General features: G+C 40.2%; 1 protein-coding gene across 23 annotated transcripts in view; it reads left to right on the forward strand.

The window, feature by feature from the left end:
• Positions 1–16,624, forward strand: part of CAMK2D (calcium/calmodulin dependent protein kinase II delta) — a 144,687-nt gene that overhangs the window by 51,790 nt on the left and 76,273 nt on the right. For 22 of the 23 annotated variants that reach the window (XM_086464679.1, XM_086464694.1, XM_086464683.1 and 19 more), the window contains exon 3: positions 7,603–7,662. In XM_086464679.1, the coding sequence (XP_086320805.1) occupies positions 7,603–7,662 (60 nt within the window). Of the gene's footprint in view, positions 1–3,440; positions 3,492–7,602; positions 7,663–16,624 lie in introns of all 23 variants that reach the window. The other variant, XM_086464680.1, reaches the window with a different exon arrangement.

The raw sequence follows: 16,624 nt of genomic DNA on the forward strand, positions 1-16,624 counted from the left end.
GGCTTAAGTTTCTAGCAAAGGGCTTCATCTCCTAAGCAGGCTGAAAGCTCTCTGGCGCTTGGCTCGCTATCAGCTCAAAGACCTTGAACACCTTTTGTCTCAGGGCATAGTCTCTTGATCTCTCTTGTTAAGATAGAAGAGCTTATTCTGGTGAGGGCTTAGGTGCCCAGAGGTTATGCTCTGTGACAATAAAGTTTTAAATTCTAATAGAAACAAAAAAAGCATGGAGAGAGATTTTCATGCATCACAAACTTTCCTTTTAATAGGAACTTTGTTGATCTGTGAAGGAGAGTCAGCAAAAAATACCTTTTTTTAGTCCAAGTAATACTAATACTAGAAGGAAAGTACAGCTGTGTCCTAGCACATCCCATTGTCAGAATTTCTAATTTCCATGGGAAAATGTAACAGGGCCAAGGTGCTCCGGGGTAGGCTTTAAGGTATGCCGCAGTGCTATCTGAAGAGCCTCTTGGGACTTAGGGTGCCTTGTTTTCTCTTCATTTGCCTGTTTAAAGAAAAACATGGAAAAAGATGAAAAGCATTGAACTGTATTGCACAGAGTAGGAAACAGCTTGTAGAGACCATCCTCAGAAAGATTAAGCAAACTTTGTGAGAAAACAGACATCATCTCACACTGAACAATAATAACTCGAGTCAGTACATCTCTTTTTTTTTTTTCCCCCCCCCTAGTATTGACAGTGAAAGGGGCTAAAAATATAAAAGTTAGCAATGGGGAGATGCACTTACATTGTTTGCTGTGGACTGCAAGCTTAAATAATAAAACATCAACAGAAAAACACAGAAGTTACTACAGGCTCTTGTTAGAAAGAGGAGAAGTTGGAATTTTTAGATACTGATGTTGGTAGGTGGTGAGCAGTAGACATTTCTGCCTTGGTGATAAGCTCCATTTGGGTGGTCATGCAGAATCAGCTCTTTGCATTAAGAATCATGACACTGTAGAAGAGATTGATGTTGAAGACATTAATTATATCCTCCTTTAATTATAAAATATATTAGACTTAATCCAAGAAACAGGTATAGTCTATGTAAGTTGTTGGGGTTTTTTTGTAAGAAAGTAAATTTTAATACCACTGAAACAGTTTGTTACTTTATTTGCCTACCTAATATAAACTCTCTACAGACACTCTAATTTTCTGATGCAGACCTCCTATGTTGTAATATGGGATTCTGGTCTATTAGAATATTGTCATATTAATTAGGATTAGTTCAATCTTTACCTTCCTACTGTCTGTCAGTACGCCAAATTTTGCACATCCATATTCTGTTTCATTAGTTATTGTAAAGGCTGAATTTGTCATGGTTCAGTTCATTAGATCTGGGGGTTTTACTTTTTTTTCTTAGCTACGTGTCACATTAAAGTTACTTGTAGCTGGCCGCAAGGCCTTTTGCATTAATAAAATTGTATTATTCTCTTTGCTACCTTCTTTCTGATTGTATCAGTGTTTCACAGGCAGTGATCTTTTTCCAGTCTTGATAATGAGCTGTTGCTGTGACAGATGCCATTGTTCAGAGACTCACTTTCACAAAATAATCTAGAATGTATAGAGCATTCACTCTTCTGCACTTGCTTTGATGCTTTTTGAGCTGCTTTGTATTTAATTTTTTTTACTTTCTTCTGTAGACGGTGTAGGAGACTTTTTTTGTAATCGAGTATAGATAATTAAATGAGAGCAAAGGAAGCAAGTGTATAAATGCACTTGTGTGTTCCCTTTTTATTATATGTTTGCCTTCCTCTTACTGGTAATCTTATTCCCCTTTCTGTACTGACAGGTGAACACAGTTTTAACTGATGAATGATATACTGTCAAAAGTGAGAGGAATTAACTGTTTGTTTTTAATAAGTGACTTACTATTGAATTTATTTTTTCTAGAGCTTTTCATCTGATACTGTTGTAGCATAAACATTTCGTGCTAGATGCTGTCATAAACTTCCTCAGGATTTGTGGGATTTTGCTGCCTGCTAGGGAATTTCTCTGGCTGTACTCGTCACGGCAGGACACTTCTTTCCTAATCAGCGCTTGGTGCAGCAGCGCACCTTCTTATGCTTCAGATGGTTGGGAGCTGAGTGCTTGAAGTATTTCTGTTTGACCTGCCCTTTGACATTCACCTTCAGATCAACAGTAATTGAAGCCTGGCTGAAAACAGGGTAACAGAAATAGATATTTATGTACAGCGTTTGCAGTTGGATATACTAATAAGCTAAGTGGAGGAAGGAAGGAACACAGTATTTCCTGAAACACGTAGGAGAAATATGCAAACTTTAAAGGCGAGTTGTCTTCTTGAGTACTCCACAAGGTTAAATTTGCATTTGGCTCCCCCTAGAAATACTTGCATACTGCAGACTTACTCAGAAGGTTTCTGACACTCCTCTAACAATGCTAAGGATTACTTTTATTTCTTTGGAAGTGCAGCTGTCATCTTCTGGACCTTAATGTCCACTTAAATCCCTGACTGAGTATTTCATGCTCTTTCTGCTGCCTTATGGCACAATGTGCATGGTGTGAGGTATCTCCATTCACTTAACATTTCCTCTTATAACAGGTGTAATAACTACTCTGACACATGCAACTAAATGAGGTAAATGTAGAGAGCTCATTACTATAATTTATGTGACACCAGATACCACCTAATTGGCACCGGTCAATATACTACTTAAGGTTTGGGATGGAAATCTGGGAATATTATAATGCAGTCATTAGTAATGATAATGCTGATGTAACCTTCATATATTGCAGTGCATCCAGCAGCATATCTGAGTAAGACATTTTTATTGTGATTTACAAAAATATCAGACATGCTTTTTTAATCAATACAGTTACTATTCTTAAATCATGCTGTAACAATTTAGCCTGTCTTCATACCTGAAAATGCTCAGCTGTAGTATTTGTTATTTGAGGATGCCATTATGCCTGTAAATGAGAGCTGAGTATCAGCCCTATCTCAGCATGGTGTGCTACTTACCCTTTTACCAGAGCGTGATTGTTGCGTGAATTACCCTCTTGTTCTGTGGCACAGCCTGAAGCAGCCTGCACAAGCACAGCTACCGCTGACTGAATACTGTGGGCGTATGACACGCAGGGCATGGCCTTGCTTTGACACGTAAGCTGGAAGTGCGAGTAACGATTGTATTCACGAGGTGCTTTTAATTGCCAGGCCTTACAATGTGAGCCTTTGTCTCTAGGAAATGGTATTAATTTGAGGGAAATGTCTTGGGGTTTTTCTTTTTTTTTTTTTTTTCAGAGAAGCGTACTAGCTGAAGCATCAGAGTTAGCAATATGAAGTTCAGTACACAAGAAGAATTTATGTAGCTGAATAAATTAAGTACGTTGTTCAGTTACAGTGGCTGTTGTTTCAAAGTGTTTCAGTACATGCACGTGTGCAGATACCCTTTATGTTTTTATGCAGTTGATACCAAAGTCTCGGTGACATCAGTGAGAGCCAGGGGCTGCCAGAACCTTGCAGGTTTAGGCTCAGTAAGTTGTTTTCAGTTAAATGACAAAGAGCTCCATCTACTCTATGCTCATGTCATTTGAGAGTTTATTTCACCTTGTAAATTGTGAAGTAACATTTACTTACAGGTTTTTTAATCTCTTTTGATTTACTGTCTGTCTGCTGGAGCAGGAGGAACATTTGTGTCATGATGTCATGCGTTGTATGGGTTAGTACTCTAGATTGCTTTGCTTTGCTTTACCCCGGCGGTACCCACCTGCTCGGTGGGTTCAGAGTGCTCTGGGGCGTAGTATGATAACAGTTAACCAACCAAGGAAAATGCTTAGTGTATGCGAGAAACTAATCCTATACGGTGTGTCGGTTCAGAAGCTGTGGTATAGCACTTAATAGCAAAGAAATGTAAAGTGTTTCTATTCAAAGTCAGACATGAACTGCTTTATTATCTCTGTGTTATTCCTGAAGAGTTGACATAGGATGTATTTAGCACTTCGTAGAAGACTCAGACACCTTCCAGGTTTCTAGCTATTCTGGCTAATCCTGTAAATATAGACTGAGGTAGTACAGAACAGCCTTTTGAAGTAGTGCTAGTAGTGCACCCAAGAGAGACATCTTGAGCCAAATGACCAATAGTCACTTGATTTTGTTATTTTCTTCCCACACTCACCCCCGGACACAGATTGTATTTCCATCTTTCTTCTGAAACAAGCTTAGTTTAGTTTGCATTTCAGATTGTCTCCCTGTGTGCTGTGTATTATATGGCAGTTGATCAACCCATGCTTAAGTTACAACCAATGCTGATGGGCATTAAGATCCCGTAACTGTATATGTCTGTGCTTGTGTTTCAGACTTGCTGCAACTGATTTAAAAAAAACTTAACAGAAAACCTCAGTGGAAGAATTTAAGTGTGTAAAAGAACTTTGAGCTTATCTTGCAGCTTTTTAAAAATCTTATTCTATGTTTTGAACTTCTGAAATTTAAAATTACTTTTTTGAGTTAACGATAAGGTAAACACGGAGAAGGGTTAAGCTGACAAATTTTCTCATGCAAGTGGCGTAGGCTTTGAGGCCTCACGGAGAATTGTGATGGTTCAGTTGGCAAGTGGTGACTAGCTCAAGAATTATACCTCTGGGCAGAAGACTGCATACTTCTTAAGAGTATAAAAATAATCCGAATTGTTACCATATGTAGAATTGATTCAATTATTCTTATTGTTGAAGATGACTGAAAATATTGGGAAGTACAAAATACAGAAAAAGTAATGAATCTTCCTTTCTTGTGTTTTCCTCCTGATTTAAAAAGTGTTTACAAACTTGAAGTTGTAACTATTTTAACGGTCGAGTTTGCTTTTTCTATTTTATTTTAGATCTGTTCTTCTTTTAAACACACATATCTAACTACCTGGACACTTTGCAGAAAGGATTGAGCTTTTTAAAATTTTCTTGGAGTTGTCACTATTTGTCATTTTATTCTTATCGTTATCACACCTAAGAGGTTGTGCCTGTGAACGAGAGCTGATTGTTCACTGCACTGTGCAAAGAGGCAGCCAAAGCTAGCTGGCTGGTAATGAACACACTCAATGGCAGGAGAGCTCTCAAGATTCCAGTTCAATCCTTAACAGTAATCATTATTGGAACAACCAGGATATAGAATTAATTTTATGACTTGAGCTGCCAACCTGGTGGGAAGATGCCTTAGATTGTGATCGTTGCTTCTATCACGGCTTGTGTGTTTTATGCAGGGGTTGTTGATGCTTTTCATGCGAAGCAGCTCTCACAGCAGGGAGACCGTGTCTTCCTGGTCCAGCGTGAACGCCCAGGATCACCGCTGCCCTTGCACACCCGCTGCTCCCGTCTGCGCCTGATGCTCTCACCTTGCTCACCCAGAGAGTCTCTCTGTCCTGTTTAACGAGCCACGTGTAGAGCACCTCCACAGCGGGCAGGCTGGAGCCAGAGTGATCTCCAGGAAAGCAAAGTCACAGTTTTCGGCAGCAGCAGAGGCTGCTGGCCACCCTCGCTGTCACACTGTGCCTCCCTGTCTCCCTTGTGCCGGCACAGACATCTGTGTAGAATTCAGTTTTCCCACTTCCAGGTTGACTTTGCTGATCTATGTTTAGATTAAATTTTCTGAAAGGAGTAGCTCCCAGTGCTTGATCGTAAAGAGCAGAGCAGGAAGTGCACTCTCCGCAGAGCCTGGTAGCTGCCTGCTGGGTAAACGTGGCTGCAAATCTTCCTGTCACCCCTTGGCTGATGTAGCAGAGGGAAGCTTCTGGATTGTGGTTGACTTGAACCAGGAGCTTTAGGACTCCCCACAGGAGAGAAAGGTGTGAAAGGAGGCAATTTGTGGAGTCGAGCAGCAGCTAAAAGGAGGATGTCAGATTCCCACTACAGCGTTCAGGCACTGAAGAGGAGGGGGTTTATAGTACCTTTTTTCTTGAACCCTATTCTGACTCTTGTCCAGTAGACTGTGATGTCAGATTGGTATAAGAGGAACTATGATCTAGTGGCTTGGAAAGATAACCTAATTACACTGATGGTATTACGAGAGACAACAGATACCATAATAGGTCTCTAAGAGTTACATTACAAAACCAGATTATTTCTTAATTCTTCCTGTAGTATTTTCATGCCTAATGTTCTCTTGTAGATTAAACTTTTTGTATTCTCTAAATGCTGGTTATTCAACTCAAAATTTACTATACGGACTACTGTTTTTATAGGGTGGAAGGACAGTTAGGAATTTCCCCTTCCAGTTGTCAGGAGTGTTTTCAAATGTAATGCGGATAGTTAGGATTGCAGAGATAGCACAACGTGAATTACTTGTGTGGCGTTTGAAGTTTGAGTCCCCATGAAGAACTGGTTAGTATAATATCCTTGGGTAGCAAATCTGAGTTAGTTAAAATATTAGCAAAAGAGCCTTATCTCCAAGAACATTTTACAGTTTGTTTCTCTTCTAATTTTGAAAAATTATTTTTAGATAATACTATAAAATTGAATCTGTGCTGCTTTTCTACCTCTTAACAAAAGCTTAGTATTCTTACAAGGCATAGAAATTGTGCTGCAGAAAGTGAGGATAAATTCACTACAAGTCTGTTGGAATTACAGAATTACAGTAGGCAGTGGCTGGCTGTTTTCATTATCTCCAAATTATGTGTTTTATTGCCAGAGTTACCTGTATGTGTTTTATACTGCCTGACACTAGACATTTTAACATACCTGAAGACCTTTGGGTATTTCCAGTATAAATAATTCATGCACCCCCCTCCAACACTCTTATATATATTATATAAAACAAGTACTATATTACTTAATGTTAACCAAAATGCAGCAGCAGTAGTACTATAAATGGTGGTGGTTGGAGCAAATATTATAAAAGTGTGGTACATTAAAAAAAAAAAAGGCAAACAAAAGCTTAAGTAAAACAGAGCTTGATGCAAGTAGCAGAATTTTATCTCTAGAAGTGTCATTAGGGCTCGGTGATGTACAAGTTCAGACCTACAGCCTGTTGCTTTACCTGAAGGTTAAAAATAATCAAATGACCGGGAGAGGAGGAGCCAACAGATGGTACACCTGGCCCTACATGTTCAGAGTATCTTCAGGTTAATGAATCATCAGCCTGAGAGAGAGATTAGCCCTGCTGGGAAAATAATAACTGTTGGTCATTAGTTATTGGTAGTTCCTGTAGCATGGTATTGTGGTGGGAGCACGTGGTGGCCGGAGTGCTGGCACTGTGTCAGGGTGGCTGCCACGACTCGAACTGTGCACTAGGTATCATTAAAGCAGTTAAACAACTAAGGCAACATTAGAGGTTCAGGTTGTCCTTATTTTGATTCATGTAACGTAGTTTGTTGCCTGATAATTATAGGTCATGATATTTCCTGTTCTCCCCAATAAATCGGCAGCTTGATTCTTCTAATGGAACTGCCTGTGGTAGTCCATCAAAGAAGTGGTTGGATGCAGTAACCTAATTCAATATTGCAAACAGTTTGAATGTAAAATCTTAATGGATCTAAATAAAGGAGGTATTTTTTTAAGGATCACATCAGATCATATAACTTTTCTGCTTCTGTAAAGCAAATACACTGACCTATGTTAATCTTCATACTAAAAGCAACTGTTTTGCTTTCCTTTGTTGCAGATCACCAGAAACTGGAAAGAGAAGCTAGAATCTGTCGCCTCTTGAAGCATCCCAATATTGGTAGGAACACTTAATTGCTTTATACGGTAGATATCAGTTTAGAAAATTGAGGGGAAACACAAAATAACAAATACAAATAGCAGGTCACAGAAGTCAAGTGGAAATATATGCAGGCAAGACTGTTTCTTTCTAATGCGGTGCTCCTTTCTAATTCTACGATGAGATATAATATCCCAGTAGATCACCTAAAGCAACACGTACTGTTCTCATCTCCTTTGAGCTATTGCTCTGCCATCAATGAGCTGTCTATGCCAGGTGTTTGGCATTTTTTTGAGCAGTGTGTAGGAGGAGTTATTTCCAGTACTGCTCATGACTTTGAGACCTGCAGAAGGATCTCATCTAACAGCATATGTTGCAAAATGGGACAGACCAATGTTGATAGTTTGTGTTGTTTTTACTGGGATGCTTATTTTATCCTGATTTATTTTGTGTTTGAAATTCTGTTCTTCTGCAGAAAACATAGGTAGATGCAGAAAGCTCTGTTCCTTTTATTTCCAGAACTATGTTTTCTACTCAAGCATTCGTAGAAAGCAAAAAAAAAATATTTTTGGGGGGTGGGGTGCATCTGTTTCATTGCTTTGTAAACCTTAGAAACAGAAATGTACCTTGATCTTTACAGAGTAGTATCTGGGTTTTTCAGACCCTTAATTACATGCCAAGGGTGTATCTCACAAGAATATTTGCTGTACCTGAGATTTCTGTGCAAGGATGGGATTTTCCTGTCCATCTGGTTTCTCTGTCCCCATGTATGTTCTTAAAAGTTATCAGAAAAACTAGTAATCTCACTGAATGTTTGAAATAAACGTGTATGCTTGGTACTCCAAAAGCACTTGGCAGTCTGCTTGCTCTTCCTTCTGGTTAGTTTTTCTCCTTTTCGCTTTTAACTAACAAATACTGTTCTTTGTGACATTTTTAGACTAATATAATTGTTTGGGGGAAGAATCAGCTCCTTCCTTTTAATAATAATCATAATTGAAAACAGACATACCGCAGTTCAAAATGAAATGTTTAATCTCTGAGAAAGCTCTCTTACACAGTCTCAAAAGCTTAGAGGTTTCATATGCAAATCTGGTTAAAGAGGAAGAGTAGTGTTATCTGCGTTATTTTATCCCAGCCAAAATTTTTGCATTGTAAAGTGATGCCAGACAAGGGAATGTACAACTCATGGGAGGAGGTGCAGCTCTTCCGCGGTTATGGAAAGCGGTGGTTACTGTATGTGGTGCTAGTCTGACTCTAGAGATGTTTACCTGCTCCTTGCTGTAACTAGAGTGTATTTGTGAGTTTGAACAAGCCAGGGAAGATGCGTTAAAAACAATAATAAACTGATGTGGCGGAAGGGCTGAAGTGCACAGAAGAACTTGGTTGAAACAAATATCTAAATTGATTTCATGAGATCACATGTCTTCAGCTTATTGCATTGCTTGGGCCAGTACAAGGATGTAGTCCAGATCCTCTGGCAGGCCAGCCGTTCTACATACATGTTTGTATTTGTGAATGTATGATCTGAACTACAAACAGGCGATGCCAGCTTTGGTGACAGGCAGGTAGGGTTCTGTAAGTCAGCACAAATTTCATGCATCACCACCTGCACCAAGGTGCACAATTCAAAGGATTAGAGACAAATTCTTCTCCTCCTGTTTCAGAAAAGATGCCATGTTCTAGATCTGTCCAAGAGAAGATTTTCATGACTTGGAATTAACATGCCCCACAAATATTTTGTGGGGGCTCAGAGTCCTTTCTTCCTGATCAGTCTTTGGCAATACTGGTATTTTCTCCTTTTCCAGCATTTCTTGAATAATCTGGCTTGCTCGTTCTGTTATATTGTGGTAGGAAATTTCTAGGCGAATGCAGCTCAGTTTCCTTTAGTAACAGAGTTCCCACAGTTTGTGCTGGGCTGCAGTCGCTTGTACATTAGTCTGATTTTCAGCATTGCTGTATTTCTCAGGTTCTTACCATGATGTGATGACTGTAACAAAATGAGTGTGTATAAGTTTCCTTTTTTACTCATTACAGCTTGCTAACATAATAGAGTTAACATGAAAGATGTAAATGTAGGTTGAGCCTTGCTGTTTGGAGAACCTAGTGCTTTTTCTTTGTAAGATTACACATCAAGTTATATTAAAAGCTTGCCTCCTTTGCTGAACAAATACCCATGAAGGGTTTGTCATCTTGTGTAACTACTACTTTTACAGCTGTTATGTGTACCAACGCTTCAAATTTTTTAATTTAGAAATTTGGGAAGAAAATTGCTAAGGAAAACTAATGATCTCTCCACCAAGAAATCCACTGTCATCGTCCCATTTTCAGGCCTTTATCTTCTTTGGGTAAACTTTGATTTCTCAGTCCTCTTTTAACTTTACCTAAAGTTGTATTTTAGCACTCTGATTTCTAGTCTAGCAATCCACATACTGGTGTAACACTTTTGCACCATCAACGTATTACTTTTGATGGTGGTTTAGAGCCTGCTTTGGTAATTTTAGTTTATGAAGTCCCAACGGATGATAAGAACTGCATTAGCCTGATGATGCAAGTCCTGACCCGGTCTGGAAAACTGCTGATTCAAACCTGTGGGGTTTTTTCCAGGTTGAGTTTGCTCTTGCAGGGCTTGTGCTGACTTTGGGTAGTATTTTCCTAAATCAGAGTTATATTCTCTCTGTAGCTACTGGAAGGGCTTCTGCTGTCACTTGTGGAAAAGCTGTATGCAGCAAAATGGTATGTGCAGTGTAATAGGATCATGTATATAACCAAAATCTCCTGGTTTTCACATGGCAGTGCTAACATGCCTGCCTTCATTACAGCACATCGTTCCCTGCCTGCTGCTGCCTCCTCCCTTTGCTTTATAGATGGTGTATAAGACATGGCAAGCAGACAGGATCCATTAGCCAACTACAGGAGGCTCAAGTCTGACTCTGATGAATCTTTATCCCTTCCTGAAAGGCCACAGCAGATTTTACTGACATGTGGCAGCCCTTCAGGTGATAAATGAAGTCCGTTTGGCACCAGGACAGGCTGTCCCTGAATGGCTTTGTAAGTCAGGATATTTAGAGGTAAGTAGGACTGCCAAGCAGAAACGGCGCCATGTCAGCCCTAATAGGCCCGAGCCACTTGCGTGCGGATCTGCTTGCTTAGCCTTGGTCGGGCTGGAGCTGTGGCGCTGCTGACTACCATGAGTTGCCATGCTTTAGAGGGCAGAAGAGTCTATTTTCTATGAAGAACTATAGCTGGACCACTGTATGGGAGTATGGAGGAGCATCTTTCCAAGGAAGGGTGACTGCAGCAGGTTAAGAGGCACGCTAGATGCAGGACAGTCTGTGACACTGGGGAAGAAAGACAAATCACCAAACTGATTTCCTCAATGTGTGGCTGTCTATTTGCAATCTGCTCTGGTTTTCATACTTTGAACTGGGAACCTCACATAAATTGCTGAGAAAATTGGTAGCACCTAAACTTGGCACTGCTCCTCATCAAAGTCTTTGTTTGTGTTCAGCTTACTTGTTCAGGAGCTTACCCTTATGCCTGAAGGAGGAAAAGCCTGCGTGTTGGGGCTTTCCAGTTTCTCCCCACAGTAACACAAAAAATGAGCACAGAAATCGTTAAATCCTTCATGTGGGGGGAAAAATAAGAAACTTCATATCAGCTTGTCTTTTTTGAACAGAGAATAATTCAAGATATGTAGCTTTTTTGTGTCCCTTATGGTTTTCATTCAGCAAGGTTTTGCATGGGACTTCACATAATTTCACAAGAATCTGAAAAGAAATGCTATTAATATACAGCAATGTGGATTTAGTAAATCCTTTCTGAATTTCTTTGACTTACTGTGGCAAAGTCGGGAGTAGCTCAGCTGGCATTAGTTAAGTTACTGTATAAACCAAATATGGAATAAAAATCAGGCCTGTTAGGGCTGGTGGATATAGTTCTTTAGCACAATATTTTTTTCTGAGCTTAATTTCAGATTTCATTCTGTATGTGAAAAAATATATTAATAGAGACTTGAAAGGTAGTAACATAGTCCTTTCCTGATGCAGTGAAAATTAAACAAGTCCTCAACTGTATGAGTTTATGCTTGTGTGTATGTATATCTATATATGAAAGCTTTTGTTTACCTCCTAAAGAAACTGGAAATCTGTGGGACTGCAGCATGTAGAAGATCTTGCTTCCTTTAATTATTTTTATTGCTTAGATGAGCTGATCATTTCAACAATTTTAAATCTCACCCATTCTATTGAATTAATTAAATTTGGTTTTTCCATGATAAATAAGGTGAACCATAGTCCTTGAGAGAATTAAAATAGAACATCAAGAAACCAAATAAACCAGTGGTATAACATAATTTCATACTTAATGTAAAAGCCAATTTAATGAGTATTATAAAATAATAGATTCAGTGTTTAAACTTGGCTGTGGCTACAGCCTGTAGCTGAATAGTGAAGTGCAACAGAATACAGAAGCTGGTTTTGTAGTAGCTATTTGTGAAATTAAATATACTGTAATGAGACTGAACCAGGCAGGAACACACAAGAGGGCATCATGAGTTTTGTGGGAACTGGCTTTTCTGCAGTCTTTCTCATTCTCAGCAGTTTTTGTTATCACTATTAAATTGATTTCTTTTAACTGGTGAAGTTGTCTTGAATGCGTAGTTGATGTTTAAGACAAAGACTGAAAGTTTTCACTTCTGATGTTGTAAGAATTTGGTGAGCAAAGGGCTTTCTGTGGAGCTGTTGGCAGCCCTAACAGTGAGTGACATATATTAAAAATATACCATAGTGAAAATACTGTAAGTTGTTTAGTGCTAATCAGTGTGTCAGTAATTTTCAACATGTAACATGCTAAGTGTGGAAAATGTGGTCTGTTTGAGTGGGAAAGCAAAGAAGTGTGAAGGAAGCTTTATTAGGTGTTAAAGCTTTTGTCTCTGTTTCTGTTCCAGCATAATCCTTTTATTCTGGTAAAAGTGGCATTGAATCTTTAGGTTTTACTCTTCTGGGTTACTGTGGAGCATAAAAATGTCTTTCAGTTTAGACAATGACACTACGCTTTGCCACACTAGGTTAATTCTCTTTCCTTTTAATGGAGGACAGGATTATTCTAGCTCAAGTGAAGCATTGCTCGTGTTTAATACCCCCGATAACTGTAGCAACATCCATAATATACCGAGGAAATGAGGTTTCACTAAGATTTGTCACAAATTTTGTCACATTTTTGCCTCGAAAGTGTATGCATAATTTGCTCCAAAATAGGTAATGATAATGTAGAAATCAAGCATGAACCAGACCTTGAAGGATTTTTCTTGCCTGCTTACAGCTGGTTTTGTATGTTTTGTTAAATGCATGAAAGTTCTTTTTATAGCGTGTCCAGATACTTCTAAACATTTTTTTTCTTTCCATAAAGCCTGTTACGTGTGTGTAGCCAGTCATTTTAAATGTAAAATAGAGTAATCCACAGAAATGGGAAGTGGAATTTAAACATCTCTCTTGAGGAACCTGCTGCAGGGAGTGAGGACGAAGATGGCTGCCACCTTTCCTGTTTGTATTTTGATCTCTTGTTCTGTTTTACTTTCTGTATATGCTTTCTGGAAGGAAGGGTTCCATAATTGCATTGGTGACTTCAAGAACCATATAAATAAGCTAGATTAAAATGAATTGCTCTCTTTTTACAGACACAAGATGAATCTTTGAGAACTTAGAATTTTTTGTTTGAAAGCTTTGTTTATTATGAAACTGCAACCACGTGTTATGCATACGGATAGACATCATGACTCCCAGCTAAACCACAAATATGTAATTTTCCTCTGGACCCTTTCCTCCAAAAACATAGATCTCTGCTACTTAAGCTAAAGTGAGCTTTTTGTTTCAGTAAAGCTAGTACAGACATTTTTAGACCATTTTTACGGGATAGTGTAAGTCCTGTTCCCTTTGCTTTGTACAGACGACATTGTTGATGGTTTAATAGGTGAATTCTGCTGTGGTTCTTGGATCAATACCCAAATGCTGGAAAACAATGTTGTGAACCTCTTAATTGAGTTGGGGAAAAGAACCAACAAACCCGAACTGAAAAAAGGTTACAGTAGTGTGGATGGGTGTCACTGTTTGGCTGCAACTCCTGTATGGGTGGTAAAATTGTTGTCAGGTAGTTTCCAGTATAAACCCAGCTCCAGGCTTGACATCTGTGGCTGTGGGCTGAACCTGCTCTGTGGGACACTTTTGTCTCAGCCTGTTCCCTTTCCCAAGAGAAAACAGAGAATTATCACTAGGGCAGCATTTGTCTCCCAAGCAGCCTAAATCTGCCCATTTGGAGTGTTTGGCATCCTGACCCATCCTCACCCTTACCGACAGAGAGGCTGGAGGGGAAGGGCTCAGTAGGTGCCTGCTTCTGGAAAAGATCTCCCCAAGGAGAAAGTGTTTAGCTGTTTGTACTACCTCAGAGCCGAGTCCCACCCTTACCTCTCCTCTCTGCTGTCTCAACTTCAGTTCCCTGTGAAATGCAGAAAAGGATAAATTCAGAGATGGGGGCAGAGAGAGGGAAAGGAGGGGGAGGAACGGTGATGTGACTGGTGGGGAGGAGAAAACACCTGAGTTGAGGGAATGGGGGAAAGCTGGGGATCTAAGGTGGGAGTGCCAAGAGGTGAAAGGAAGGTCTCCTGACTTAGGACTCTGGATCATGTTTTGACTTAAGCATTCATAAATCAGGAGTGGCACTTTGGGAGCTCACTGTGGAGCTTAGGAATGTCTCTGCTGCTCTTCCAAAGACGATACAAAGCCAGGAATCTCATTAGGAGAGGCAATCCTTGGGGCTACTCCCATCTGCCCAGACATCTTGCTTTACTTATGTAGCATGCCCCCTGAACAAAAGCATTGTAAATCATGGAATCATGCAGGTTGGAAGGGATTTCTGGAGGTTATCCAGTCCCAACCCCATGCTCAAGCCATGTCCAGTAAAATTAGGTTACTCAAGGCCTGTCCTGCTGAGTTTGGAGAATCTCCAGGGAAGAAGGTTGCATAGCCACTCCAGGCCCTGCTCCAGCGTTTGACCACCTTCCTGTCAACATAAATAAATAGTCTTTATGTCTGTCTGGGATTTTCCATACATGCATCTGTTGCCTCTTGTCTTGCCATTTGCACCTTGGAGAAGACTGTCTCTGCCATCTCGACAGCCTCCCTGCTGGTAGCTGATAACAGGAGCAAGAGATGTTCCAGCCTTCCCTTCTCAGGGCCAGCCCAGCCCCTCCTTGTGTGCCACATGTAGCCCCCTAAGCATCGTGTTGGCTGTCTGGTGGAGGGCGCCTGAGAGAAACAATAGGTAGCAACAAGTTAAGCTGTCCTAATAAGTACTTAGACTGGGCTGAAATAAAAAGTTAATGTCACAGGTTACTTCAAAGGCACAAGATACCGTGTAATTCAGGGTATGGCCTGTTGTGGTTGTAACTTTACATCTGAGCATTGCATTAGCCTGCTCTTAAGATGTTTTACTGGGCAAGATGCTGCAAAAGAAAATAGTTTAGGGCAAGGAGCAAGCAGTTTGTGGTGTTTCATTCTCTAAAATCTTGCTGATCAGCAAACAGGGTACTGGAATGAAAAGTGGATATTCTTGAATACAGCTGCATCCCTGTTAGGATGGTTTTGTTCTTTTCTTAAAAACATATACATGTTCATGTTTAAATATTGTGACATAAATTCTTAATGAAAGTGTCATTTGACTAAAAACTGTAAACAGGGCCTGACTTCTTGGAGTATCATTTTTAATTGGTTGCAAGACATGCATTTGGAAGTATATTTTATATGGTGAACTTGTCTATATCACATCATGTGCAGAAATCCCTTTTTCTCTTGCTTTTTTGCGTTTCGTATGCATCTGCATCTCTCCCAATGTGAAGCTACCTGAACCTTGCTACACAAACCAAATACACAATGGAATACCCATTCAGTAAGAGATTTTATGATATCTTGGATATTATATATTGAGAACAGTACATGAAAAATGTGGTTACTTACTAAAATTAAAATTTCGTAGAGAAGATAATGAACGAAGTGAAACTATGTACTGCTGTGACACTAGGAGGCTTGGCTGAACATCAGCCCCTGGCTCTTCTCTGTTTAGCAACATAGACTTAGCGTGTGTTCTCTACCTATGCAAATGCACCTTGAGTAGCAGCAGTACAAATTATCCCTTCCGCCTGTTCTGGAGAAGTCATGGAAGAGGAGGAACCATAGTACAGTTTCTTTCTTTGCTCAGTGTTGTGGTTTAACCTCAGCCAGCAGCTATGCCCCACACAGCCACTGGCTCGCTTACCTCCTTGGTGGGACCGGGGAGAGAATCGGAGGGGTGAAAGTAAGAAAACTTGAGGGTTGAGATAAAGGCAGCTTAACAGGCAAAGCAAAAGCCACACGCGCAAGCAAAGCAAACATCGGCAGGCAGGTGTTCAGCCATCTCCAGGAAAGCCAGGCTCCATCATGTGTGCAGTGGTTAGTTGGGAAGACAAACACCACCACTCCAAATGTCCCCGCCTTTCTCCTTCTTCTTTATATCCCGAGCGTGACATCATATGGTACGGAATATCCCTTTGGTCAGTTGGGGCCAGCTCTCCCGGCTGTATCCCCTGCCAATTTCTTGTGCACCCCCAGCCCACTTGCTGGTGGGGTGGTGTGAGGAGCAGAAAGGGCCTTGACTCTGCGTAAGCATTGCTCAGCAATAATGAAAACGTCCCAGAGTTACCAACAGTGTTTGCAGCACAAATCCAAAACACAGCCCGTATTGCTACTGTGAAGAAAATTAACTGTATCCCAGTCAAAACAGGCACACTCAGATTGTGGTAACTGGTGGTTTTAGTGATGACTGCAACTACCTGCTAGAGACTGCTGGCCAGTGCATCTCACAAAAATCACTGAAAACTTCTAGATTTTTGAAGAGGAGCTTCTCTAAGTCTGTGTCTTCCTAAGAGGAGTTCTCCTGTAAACTACTTAGCACAGCA

This window comes from Leptosomus discolor, chromosome 4, assembly GCF_034619465.1.
Source record: "Leptosomus discolor isolate bLepDis1 chromosome 4, bLepDis1.hap2, whole genome shotgun sequence".
NCBI classification, from domain to species: Eukaryota; Metazoa; Chordata; class Aves; order Leptosomiformes; family Leptosomidae; genus Leptosomus; species Leptosomus discolor.